Genomic DNA, 13642 nt, shown 5'->3' on the forward strand with positions numbered 1-13642 from the left:
TGTACCTTCAAACAACATCTTAGTTTTTTTTCTCAGCAATTACACCACCGTTTAAAAGTTGTGTAAGTTTTTTTTTTTAAAGAAATTAATAATTTTATTAATTTTATTTTATAAGTGACAGTAAATTGTGATATTTATAATATCAAAAGATTTCTAAGTCAAATCAATGCTGTTCTCTTCAACTTTCATCAAAGAATCCTGAAAAATGTATCACGGTTTCTACAAAAATATTCGGCAGCACAACTGCAGCAAATCAGCATATTAGAATGATTTCTGAAGGATCATGTGACACTGAACACTGGAGTAATGATGCTGAAAATACAACTTTGATCACAGAAATAAATTACATTTTACAATTTATTCACATAGAAAACAGTTATTTTAAACGCTAATAATATTTACCTGTTTTTACTGTATTTTTGATCAAATAAATGCAGAAGAAAGTTTCTATGCACAGAGCACTATCACTACATAAATAATCCAGCCCACAAAAACAAATGTGCCGAACATCAAACTGAACATGACAAGCAGACGAGCCTTCTGGGATGTTTTCTCAGCTTCACGGATGTCACCCCTGGTCAGCGCCGCACGGGTCTGTAGAGAGGTCAGAGGTCATCATTAATGAGTATCACTATATTGTTTGTACTCGTATGTCTTTGTACTAATGCGTTGTGTTTCAGGTGCTCACTTCATACGAGTACATGACAGCGACGAGGCCGCTCATGAGGCAGCAGAAGATGGTCACCAGCAGAGACTCAACCAGATAATCTTTAGGTAACGGCGGCTGCTCATCTCCCAGTGGCGTTCCGTTCATGTACTGAAATTCAGTGTTAGACATTTAGATCCAAACAGCAAGAATAAAAACCTGAAGCTCCAGACCTACAATCAATCATTAGTTATTTAGTTGATGCATTTATCCAAAGTGACTCACGGTTTACTTATAACCAGGAATAACCTTCAGAATAACCTGAATTTCAAGATTTTGTTCAAAGAGACAATGGTACCACTTTACAAATATAGCTGCAAGCAGTAATTAAGAGGCCAAGCACAACAGAGGTAAAATGAAGAGCTAAGGAGCTGTCTTTAATTACTCAGTAAAGACCAGGGTTCTGCAAACCTGCTCCTTTTTAAAAAAAGTTTTATTTCTTAAAGTAGTGGACAAAATTGCCCCCCTTAGACAGGTGAGAGTTAAGCAAAGAGCTAGTCCTTGGATGGATCAGAAAATATTGGAAATATTAAAAAATAGGAATAGGGCTCTCTCAATTTATAGAAGAACTAAGAACCAGGAAGACTATTTAAAATTTAAAGCACTTAGAAACTTAGGACAGAAAAATATAAAGGAGGCAAAACGTAATTTTATTAAGGAACAAATTCAAGAAAACAAAGAAGATCCTAAATCTCTGTGGTAGGTGTTAAATAGGTTCCATTCAATTGGTAAATCGAAATTTTCTGTATCTAAGGTAGGTCTAGATATTGATGGCAAGATAGAATTTGATAAAAAATAAAGTTGCTAATAAATTTAATCAATTCTTTTCAGTAATTGCTAATAGTCTAGTTGATAAGCTTCCTCTGTCCAAAGGAAATTATGGGATTGATTTTGTTAAGAGATTTTATTTAAAACAAGGGGTGTTGCCAAATAGTTTTTCTTTTGCTAAAGTTAATGTAAATCAAATTACTAAAATGCTAGAAGAGCTTCAAGTGTCCAAGTCAACTGGGCTGGACGATATTCCAGCTAGATTCTTAAAGAGATGCTGCGGATATTATAGCTTCAACTATTACATTTATTGTTAATCTTTCCTTGTAAAATTGTATATTTCCATCTGATATGAAGTTAGCTAAAATTATTCCGTTATTCAAAAAAGGTAACAGATACGATCCTGGAAACTATCGTCCAATCTCCATTCTTAATGTGGCCTCAAATTTTAGAAAAAATTGTGTATAAACAGATGTATGAGTATTTAAGTAAGAATAGTTTAATTTATGATTTTCAGTCAGGTTTTAGGAAATCTTATTCGACTGATACTTCTTTACTTTATTTAACAGAATTTATAAGAAGGCAGATTGATGAAGGTAAAATGTGTGGTATGCTACTTTTAGACCTCCAGAAAGCGTTTGACACTGTAAATCATTCAATACTTTTAGATAAGTTAAGTGTCATGGGTTTTTCAAGTAAAGTGATAGCCTGGTTGAATTCTTATTTAACTGGGAGAGTTCAGAGAGTAGAAATTGATGGGGTTCTTTCTGAGGAAACGTTTGTTGAAAATGGAGTCCCTCAGGGAAGTGTTTTAGGCCCTCTTTTGTTTCTTTTATATATTAATGACATGCAAGCAGTTTGTGTTTATATGCTGAAGATTCAGCTTTAGTAATTTCAGATAAGGATGTTGGTAGGATACAAGCGCATTTAGGTAAGGAGCTTTGTAAGGTAAGAGACTGGCTCTCTGAAAACAAACTGATGTTGCATTTAGGTAAAATGGAATCCATATTATTGGTCTAAAAATAATTTGAATAAGGTTTATAAGATGTCTGTTAAGGTCGGGGATTGTTTAATATTAAATAGAACTTCTGTTAATTATCTTGGATGTGTCCTTGACAATGATTTAAGTGGTGTAAGTATGGCTATGAAGGTTCTGGGTAAGGTTAATGCTAGGATAAAATTTCTTGCCAGACATGTTAGTTTCCTTGATAAACAGAATATAAAATTACTTGCATCATGTTTAGTGTCATGTCATTTCGAATATGCATGTATTTCTTGGATGTCTGATTTGTCTTGTGGTTGGTTGGATGAGTTACAAAAATCTCAGAATAAATCGATAAGGTTAGTTTCAAGGTTTAGTCGTTTTACACATGTGGAGGTTTCCCACTTTAAGTGTCTTGATTGGTTACCTATAGTAAGCAGATTAGAACATATTAAATTAAAAATGGTACATAAGATTATCAATAACAGAGCTCCTTCATATTTTAATGTATTTTTTCCTAGGGTAAATGAGCAACATTGTTATAAAACTAAGCAAAGTCTCATGGATATTACATTGTCGTTTTAAAACTATGTATAGTCGTAGGTCTTTTAGATATTCTGGGGCACTTTTGTGGAATAAGTTACCTCTGGACATTAAAGGTATTTCGAATATGGTAAGTTTTAGTTTAAAAGCTAAAAGTTTGTTCTTAAGTAGGTTGTTTTGTTGATGAATTTGTATTACGTACGTGGTTATTTGTGACAAGATTTTTGTAGATGTGGAATTTTATTGTAATTTTTGTATTTATAATGCAGTGCCAGTGTACCTGTTACCGGGAATGAAGTTTGTGCTTTACATCAAGGACCACAATCGAAATAAGTTTTGTTTTAAACTTTGTGTTATCCTTGACGAATAGAGTGTATTCACTACTTTTTTTTTGTCAAATAAACAAACAAACAAACCTTCCAGCAGACTAAAGTTCCAACCCTGCTTCAACACACCTGTGTGTAATTAAGTAGCCCTGAACACCTTGATTAGCTGGTTCAGGTGTGTTTGAATAGGGTTGAAGCTGGTAGCTCTCCAGGATCATGGTTGGAGATCCCTGTTAAAGACATTTGTTGATACAGCATTTTACTACAAAACTCAAAATAGTCGATGCCCAAAAAGGCCAACATAGGAAAATTAGGTATCGTTCGATTCGGTATGCTGTTCCGAGTCTGATGAGGATCTAATGATTTTTGGCCAAACTGGTCAGAAGTTATTGGCAGAAATGTCAGTATTTTTATATATTTTGACCAGTAGGTGGCGCTGTGCCGAAACGTCTCATGTGCCCTCAGGTCATGCTTGTTAAAACACATACCATGTTTGGTCAGAATCCGCTTTGCAGAGATCTAGCCTCATCTCCATTTTTGCATAAACAACGAAAACAGTTTGGTATATCAAAAAGTTTTTGGTGACTTTTTTGCCAGAAAGCTCTGAAGATGATCTGAGCCAATTTTGGACAAACCGTCTAGGACGTCACAGTAGATTTTCCAGAAAATTTTAAATTGCGAATAGTCTTGACCCGTAGAAATTTAAATTGTGGCATGCATTTGACTCGGTATGAGCAGATGAATCAGAAGAAACAAGAACTTTTGCTTTTAGACCTTTCAAAAGTTAGCAGAAACATGAGTGTAAATTTGGCCTGTTGGTGGCGCCAGAGAGTTTGAGTTAGAGACTCCAAATTTGTTATGGTTAATATTGAGACTGTCTTGTATCTGTCTGCCAAATTTCATAACTTTCCCGCAAGCGGTTCTATGGGCTGCCATAGACACCCAGAGCAGAAGAAGAAGCAAAAACTAACGGATACAATAGATGCCTAATCGCCTTCAGTGCTTGGGTCCTAATGATAATAAAATAACACTGCCTCCACATAAAAAAAAGGTTAAAATGTAAGATTTTTGTATTTGAATGGCATATAAAATGTCCATCCATTTGGATTACACTGTTTTAACATAAACTAATAAACGTAATGTGATATTTCTCAGTCGTACATGAATAAAACTGGTCCGATTTCTGTAATTGTACTAAAAATGGTTTAAATACACAATAACTAGGTTTATACATTTATCATCAATAAATCCAAATTGGTTTCAGCCTCAAACATTTTAACTAAATTAATTTAGTGCTTGTCCCACAGCCATGTTTTAACAATATTCCTACTTTTTAACTGATTGAATGAAATTGTTTTCACAATGAACAGAAGTATGCGGATTCTAAGCAATTTGAATAAATGCATTTGAAAATATTATTTAAAAAGTCAAATAAATGCAAATAGTTAATAATAAACTGCCATTATTTTTTTTTATGCATTCATTGACGTATGAGTGAAATACACTGTAAATGTTGTAAATAACACAACTGGAGTTGGAGTAGGTTTTACACACACACACACAAAAAAATGCTTTCTATTTCAGAATGTCATGTTTAATTCAATGTGTTGCTTGCCAATTCTTTATTGAATTGTGAAACTTTCTAGCCATTTCTGAGTGAAAATGGTTTATACACCTTTTTTTCAGTGTATGCATCATATTAAGTTGATTAGTTTGTTAAAACCGTGTAATCCAAATGGATGCAAATTTAATGTGCAATTTATATATTTAAATCTTTAGGCCTTGTGTTCGGGTCACATGACTAAAACTGTACAAACTAGAAATATTCACTGCTAGTTAGATTACTTACAAACTGTAGTCCGTTAATACTGGCTACAGATTACATGAAGAAACGTAGTCTACGTAGAACGCAATCTAGGTTACTCATTTCATGTAATGAATTCTGACTACTACTTAGATTACTTTTAGATTACTTTTTACCTAACTTATTTTAAACTTGCCATTAAATGTACCCCATTGATATAAAAAAGCACAGAGAAAGAAAATATATTTCATTCTTTGATATCAACGTCATAAAAATGCATTAAACATTACATTACTCCAGGGTTTCCCAGCATGGGGTTAATGTAAGAACTGCAGTGGGTTTGATTGAGTTGATAAAAAGCTAATAATTAATCATAAAAATGCTAAATTAAAATAAAAACAAAATAAAACACTTGAACACTAAAAATAGAAATGTTTAATTTGTTTACCTGCATGTCTATGTGACCAGAAATGTTATCAGAAAAATGTGAACATGCAAATGTCTTGTTAAATTATTGAAATATTCACTTCCTCAGGGATATTTCAATTAAATATTTGATGTCAAAGTGGTTTGGCTGGAAAAAAAAATTGGGAATCCCTGCATTACATGAACAAACATTAATAAACATGAAAACGGCAGTGACTTTACATGTCGAGTTTTCAAAGCTAAATAGTATGTGAGACAGTAGGATTTTTAGAAAGGAAACTTTAAAAGAGAAAAAGAATTAGGGAAAATCAAATGATTTGCTGCTATTGTGTGAATAATATGTAATCCATAAAAAGTAACCGTAATCTGATTGAGCATTTTAATATGTAATCTAATTATGAGTACTTGATTTTTGTAATCTGATTACGTAATCCAGATCACATGTAATCCGTTACTACCCAGCACTGGAAATATTGTTTCTGCTTGAGACTTTGAGTTAATCAGCATCACATTTATGAGTTTATCCACCGGTTTCACAGACAAGGTTTAAGCTAGTCCCAGACTAAAATGCATGTTTGAGCTGTCTCAACTGAAAATATCTTGCTCTGACATATCTTAAAATATGTCAGTGTCATTGTTCTGTGTCAAGATGCACACTGTAATGTTTTCTTCTAAGGCACTTTTGTAAAAGTTTCTTAAATATCTTAATTTAACTAAGGCCTAGTCCTGGCTTAAAGGGTTAGTTCACCCAAAAATGTATCTGTTTCCTACGTTGTTGTGATTTAATCGGAACGAAAACAGTGTATCCGCGTGACGCAGCTGACACAGAACAGCATACGCTGTTTACATCCAGCTGATATTCTCCAAAATGGCACCAGGGTGATGCGGAGGAGATGAATTGTTGAATGAAGTCGTTTTTGAATGAAGTCGTGCACAAAGTATCCTCGTAGCTTCGTATAATAGCAGATGAACCACTGATGTCACATGGATTATTTTACAGATCACCTTGCTACGTTTCTGGACTTGGGAACATTTCAGTTGTGTTGCTGTCTATGGGAGGGTCAGACAGCTCTGAGAGTCCATCAAAAATAACTTCATTTGTGTTCCGAAGATGAACGAAGGTCTTATGGGTTTGAAACGACATGAGGGTGAGTAATTAATGACAGAATTTTCATTTTTGGGTGAACTATCCCTTTAAGCTAAGCCCCGTTTGTGAAACCTGGCCTATGAGTGTTAGAGATAAAGCTAGATCTTACTATAGTGTAGGACGGGTAGGTGGGTGGCGGGAGGAAGGAGGGCTGGTAGAAAGCAGGATTGGCTCCAGGTTGACAGGCGATGACGGGCTGGTTGGGGTACTGTGGGTACATGAGGCAGGCTGTTTTAGGATCCGGTGGGCTGTATGGAGGAGGGTTGGGTGGGACGCTGCTGGTCGGGCCGGTGCCTCCAGCGGGACCCATGTACGGCGGGTGGAGGGTTTGGGTGCTGTCCGAGTCGAACCCCGGGTTCAGGGTCCGGTTGCTGTCGGTGTCGTATGCGTGATGGGCCGTTTGGATGCTGTCCGTGTCATTCGCCAGGCCGGCGGTGAGGATGCTGACCGAGTCGTATGCAGGAATGCTGGGTAATGTCGTGGCTTCTCTCTGTCCGGAGGAATCATGAGCTTCCTGGAGCCCGGGAGACCCGGGATGTGTTCGATCATTGGGGATGTTTGGAGGAGCGGCTGATGAACGGGACACACAGATGAGAGGTTAAAGGTGATGTTATTGTTTATTTTATTTAAAAATACACTACCATTCAAAAGTTTGTAGTTGGTAAGATTTTTGTTTTTGAAATAAGTACACTACCATTCAAAAGTTTAAAATAGCTGTTTTGTAAATATGTCATAAAATGAAAGTTATTTCTGTGATCAAAGCTGAATTTTCAGCATCATTACTCCAGTCTTCAGTGTCACATGATCCTTCAGAAATCATTCTAATATTCTGATTTACTGCTCAAGAAACATTTCTGATTATTATCAGTGTTGAAAACAGTTGTGCTGCTTCATATTTTTGTGGAAACCGTGATACATTTTATTTTTCAGCATTCTCTGATGAATAGAAAGTTCAAAAGATCAGCATTTATTTGAAATAGAAATCTTTTGTAACATTATAAATGTCTTTACTGACACTTTTGATCAACTTAAAAGCACAATATGTAAAAAATTTTTTATTAAAATATCAAAAAACCACTAGAACAGTTATATATTTTGCTGACTTGTGTACTTACATTATCCCAAATGTTTTGAAGAATGTTTAAATCCAGAGAAATAAGCAGTTTTAACTAGTGACACGGACCGTGTCCATAGTGTCATTGTGTCGCCTGCCAATGACGTGATTTGTTTTGTTTTGTAGAAAACTTGGAAACACCAAAGACGCTTTAATATGTTGTGTGTTTTATTAGACCAGTGACGACCGCACAGAGTAGCATTATAACAGAACGTTCAAATGTATCTAGTATGATAACACAGCGCTGCTTTACCCCACATACGCAGGACCGGAAGCAGCGGAAGCGCTCGACTGTGACGTAATAAAAGCTCCGCTGCTTTACCCCACATACGCAGGACCGGAAGCAGCGGAAGCGCTCGACTGTGACGTAATAAAAGCTCCGCTGCTTTACCCCACATACGCAGGACCGGAAGCAGCGGAAGCGCTCGACTGTGACGTAATAAAAGCTCCGCTGCTTTACCCCACATACGCAGGACCGGAAGCAGCGGAAGCGCTCGACTGTGACGTAATAAAAGCTCCGCTGCTTTACCCCACATACGCACGACCGGAAGGAGCGGAAGCGCTCGACTGTGGCATAATAAAAGCTCCGCTGCTTTCGAGCCGTGTGTCACGCTCGTTCGTTCAGGCCTTTAATCCAAGCTTTTCTGTGGTTTTTGTGCAACTTATTTTGTAATGCTGTAATTTTAATGCAATTTAATGCATTTTAATTTAAAACTTTGAAATATTTGTTGTAGATTATTTTTAATATTTTTGCCGTTTAAAAATGTTTTATACTACAAAAACTATAAAAATACTTTAAATAAAATAAACATTTAATTGAAATAAAATAAAACGCAAAAATCTTAAACTTATTTCAGCTAGTTGCCAAGGCAACATTTCTAATTTTTGTTTAGTTACTAAAATAACTAGAACTAATAAATACAAATTTCAAAATACTATATACAAAAATAAATAAACTAAGGAAAAAAAAACCCATAAATGACTAAAATAAAAAACCAACAAAATTACTAAAATTACAGTAAAAATATAATATTACAGTGAAAATATAGAAATAAAATCTAATTCATAGTATATAAATAAATCTAAAATAACACGGATACAGACAAAACAGGTTTCTTATATGTCCTGTTTTCTTTTCAGTCAAAAATACAGTAAAAACAGTAATATTGTGAAATATTACAATTTAAAATAATATTTTCTATTTAAATATATTGTAAAAGGTATAATATGTATTCCTGTGATGCAAAGCTGAATTTTCAGCTTCATCACTCCAGTCTTCAGTGTCACATCAACCAATGACGAGAGTTTGAGAGTTTACAGTAATTTCATAAGAACGCTTTGGCATTGGCTGTTTTCTTTAGAAAATATATACATCGCGTGATTTTTGCATAGGTTCTGCTGCACACATCACTGTAACATTCCACCTGAGAGTTATTTGAAACTCACTGTCCATTCAGAAACTCTGTTCGGGGAGAAACCTCCACGACAGCCCATCAATTATTCACTGATATACAAGATCCTTTAACACATGACCAAATGATCAGGTGCTTTCGGAGATGTTCTCTGGTGAGCCATTTTTCTTCTTCAAATGAAGAACTGTTGAATTCAGGTTGTTAGCATGAGCTCCTCTAAATGTTGGTCAAGCCTCATTGTGTTTCTTATTCTTGGCTGAATTGATGCACATCAAAAATAACAAACACATAAATATATATATGTATTTTAATTAAGTGTACACTGAATATCATAAATGGCTCATTTAAAAGATATACTTTTTTTTGAAAGAAACATAATGAAACATTTAACAAGTTGTCAAGTATTTTGGTAAGTTGTCATGCTGTAATTTTTTTTACTGCATTTATTTATTTGTTTAATCTTAAAACAGCATTTAGGTTTGTTTGTAGATTATTATGATTTTTTTAGCTGTTTAATAAAAGTTTTGTACTTTGTAATTGTTTTGCATAAAGACATGCTCAAAAATGTCATTACTCGAAATATATGTTAACTGAAGTCTGAAATGATTTTTGACATTTCAGATTTTTGTTTAGTTTAAACTGAAGTACTACAATAACCATAAAGTAACTACAACTAATAAATAAAAATGAATAAATAATATAGACATATTTTTTTTTACAAATAATAAAAATGGCAAAACAACAATTATTTATAAATGACTAAAACTTTAAGTAAAATTAAAGTGAAAACAGAAAATAATTCAAACCTAATTCAGCAAATTGTTTTGCATAAAGACATGCTCAAAAATGTCATTACTCGAAATATATGTTAACTGAAGTCTGAAATGATTTTTGACATTTCAGATTTTTGTTTAGTTTAAACTGAAGTACTACAATAACCATAAAGTAACTACAACTAATAAATAAAAATGAATAAATAATATAGACATATTTTTTTTACAAATAATAAAAATGGCAAAACAACAATTATTTATAAATGACTAAAACTTTAAGTAAAATTAAAGTGAAAACAGAAAATAATTCAAACCTAATTCAGCGTATTAACAAAAACTATAATAGTATATCAATAATACTAAAATAACACTGGTTCCAGCAAAAGGAGATCTCGTCTGCTATCTGCTGTTTTCTGTCAGTCATCATGTCTGTGTGTTTTATAAACGGATGCGTTTACACAGCTACACAAGCTCTATGAAGCTCAAGAAGTTTCCATGAGTTTGCGCTGGACTGAAAGCATGAATGATAAATGCTGGTCATTTTTACCTGGGTCCATCAGGGACGGTCAGAGGTCATCAGGACGCAGAATAATCCTGAGAAATATCCAGCGAGAGTGTGTCGGCGTTCAGGATCAGACGTGCTTGTGTCTGTGTGAAATGGCAGTGGCTTGTGTGATATCTCTCTCTCTCTCTCTCTCTCTCTCTCTCTCGCTCGCTGAACAGTATCGTGTTTGTTTAATAATTGACGTCTGAGACTGTGTGCTTGTGTTTATGAGTGTCCTTGTGAACATACCTGCACGTGTCTGTTATTGTAAACAAACGTGTCATGCATAAAATAATTCAATTTAACAATAATAAAATAATAATAACATTTTTAAATTATAAAAATGTTTTTTGTTTTTTAATATAAAAGTTGTCATTTAATGGTAAATAAATATTTAAAATAATATAATAAATATATATACTTATGTATATAAATCAATATATTTTAAATTATAACAATTGTATTATTTTATTTTATATTAAATTAATTATTAAATTGTTTTTATAATAATAATTATACATTTTATTCAGAACATCCAACACAGTCTCATAGGAAAACTGATGTTGACTTTTTTCTAATGCATCTCCTGTAGCTTATACTAGAAGCAAGCCCTTTATTTCACCATTTAGGTCTATGCTAGTGTACATCCTACCAAACATTATTAACAGTTACCAATAGAGGGCACTGATTAACTGACAGATTAATGTTTCACTCATGCCTAGACTAGATAAAATGATGACTTTGCACGGCACGGGTTTCTTTAAAGGACTAAGTTCATCCCTGCAGGATGTAAATTAAATGCACACAATTAGTAGAATAAATTGATATTCACACACGCATTTAAAGTGTTGGTGCAATATTGATGAATGCATTCTTGCTCCATTAGTCTGATTTTCATAATAATGCATGCTTGATTTGTGATCGTCTCCTACAGTCGTCCATTGCTGCAGATGTGTTGATGTTGCCTGCTGTATTACGCCAGCGTGGAGACATTCTGTGTGAACACAATGTTACATGGCATGCTCAAAAATAGTTATTCATAAATACATAGTTATAGTAGAATTGCAAAATTTGACCATGCAACAATTACTGTTGACTGTTTATTTATTTGTTTGTTTGTTTTTATTATTTGTATTTAGATTATATTATATTATTATTTTGTTTTTATTTATTGAATGCATGTAATTATTCAGTAGAATTACAAAATTGTTGACATTTATTTATTTATTTCCATTATTACATTAGAATATTATTTGAATTATTATTGTTTGTTTTCATTATTTGTATTTTTATGATTATATTATTATAACATATTATTTTATTATTATTTAATTTTTATTTAATAAATGCATGCTCAAAATGCAGTTATTCAGTAGAATTACAAAATTTAGCCATGCAACAATTATAGTTGATATATATAATTAGTATTATTTTATTATTAATATATTTAATTAATTTTATTCTATGCTTTTTATTTTATTCTTTTTATTTTTTATGATTACTTATTTGTTTCTATTATTGTATTTATTTGTTTTTATTTACATGCATTTGCATTAAGTACATTTGATAAGTTTGTTTCAATTCCATCAAATGTACCTTTCAGTGAATATCAGCTATGATCTGTTCCTCACACAAACATGTTTCATATGTTTCTAGAAGACTTCGAGTGCATAAGAAGCTCAATGTCTGTTTCATTCTGTGGGACAAAAAGGCAGCTTGAAGATTTTGCTAAAATCATGTAGTAGTGATGAGTACCCATGGTGAGTAATAACACTATCCACTTAATTTTTCATGGCAATTTGTTATCCTTATTTTTTTATCTGAAAGTTAAGTCAACTAGTTGGGTTCAACTAAATGCAAAGATTATGAACATGTTGATAAAACGGTATTCTTCACTGCAGCTTCATTGAAAGTATAGGTTCAAGCGATTTTAAATGAATAAACCATCCAAAGGTAACTCTAGTCAAGACACATTTATTTAAATTGTGATTTAAAATACAGATTGTAAGCAGGAAAATAATAGTCAAATTCAACAATTATGAAATGGATTCAGCTAAATAAAGCAGCTCTAGTGTCATTATTCAGATCAAGTTTGTTCTCATCCGATAGTTTCAGTGATATTTAAATTATTACTGAATATTAATTGTCTTTTAGATGGACACGGCTCTGTTCTCTCCCTGTGAGTTTAACGTCTGTATAAACCAACCCGATCTCATGAAAGTGCGTATAAATAGTACGCCAAATAAAAACGAAATCTCGTGGTATTGATGCGCAAAAATGGACTTTGGCGTCTATATGCTACGCCAGTGAATCTCAACCTTTTGGCGTACCGGACCCCGGTCCAATTCAGAACCATCCTTAAGGACCCCCAGAACACAATTGACTCGTATCATTTGTGTCTTTGTGAGGACCAAATGCGGTCAAGTATAATTCAAGTTAGTTGACTTGTCCAGTATTTGGCCATATCATCAGCTATATTGGATTTTTCTTTCATGGGAAAAGGAGTCATGACAAAATATACAACATTTATAAAAAAATTCATACTTTATATGGATTTAAAGGCCTTACGTCAAGGACCACGGACCCCTGGTTGAGAAACACTGTGCTACGCGATGGATAGGTTTAGGGCTGTGGGGTAGATGCATATCATATTTACGCGAAAACTGCGTATCATATGCACGCCAACAAATTTCGTATCATATGCACGCGAAAACTGCGTATCATATGCACGCCAACAAATTTCATATCATATGCACGCGAAAACTGCGTATCATATGCACGCCAACAAATTTCATATCATATGCACGCGAAAACTGCGTATCATATGCACGCCAACAAATTTCATATCATATGCACGCGAAAACTGCGTATCATATGCACGCCAACAAATTTCATATCATATGCACGCGAAAACTGCGTATCATATGCACGCCAACAAATTTCATATCATATGCACGCGAAAACTGCGTATCATATGCACACCAACAAATTTCGTATCATATGCACGCGAAAACTGCGTATCATATGAACGACAAAGTCCATTTTTGCGTATAAATACCACGAGTTTTCGTTTTTATTTGGCGTACTATTTATACGC

The 13642-nt window shown here is 33.7% G+C and overlaps 1 protein-coding gene across 1 annotated transcript; it reads right to left on the reverse strand.

Moving 5' to 3' along the window:
* Positions 1-407: 407 nt before the first annotated feature.
* LOC107560048 (proline-rich transmembrane protein 1) lies at positions 408-10669 on the reverse strand. The gene is made up of 4 exons (XM_016244103.1): positions 10549-10669; positions 6812-7272; positions 689-817; positions 408-594 (listed from the first exon to the last, which is right to left on the reverse strand). The coding sequence occupies exons 1-4, from the start codon at positions 10556-10558 to the stop codon at positions 448-450; spliced, it is 747 nt and encodes a 248-aa protein (XP_016099589.1). The 5' UTR covers positions 10559-10669; the 3' UTR covers positions 408-447.
* Between the last annotated feature and the right edge of the window lie 2973 nt (positions 10670-13642).

The sequence above is a fragment of the Sinocyclocheilus grahami genome, unplaced genomic scaffold, assembly GCF_001515645.1.
Source record: "Sinocyclocheilus grahami isolate Dianchi unplaced genomic scaffold, SAMN03320097.WGS_v1.1 scaffold708.1, whole genome shotgun sequence".
Lineage (NCBI taxonomy): Eukaryota > Metazoa > Chordata > Actinopteri > Cypriniformes > Cyprinidae > Sinocyclocheilus > Sinocyclocheilus grahami.

What these genes read in the sequence shown, in the direction of transcription:
- LOC107560048 (XM_016244103.1), bottom strand. An exon ending in CCTACCCGTCCTACACTATA is followed by an intron (nt 818 to 6,811) that starts GTAAGATCTAGC and finishes ACTGAATTTCAG; the next exon opens with TACATGAACGGAACGCCACT. An exon ending in CTGTCATGTACTCGTATGAA is followed by an intron (nt 595 to 688) that starts GTGAGCACCTGA and finishes ACCTCTCTACAG; the next exon opens with ACCCGTGCGGCGCTGACCAG.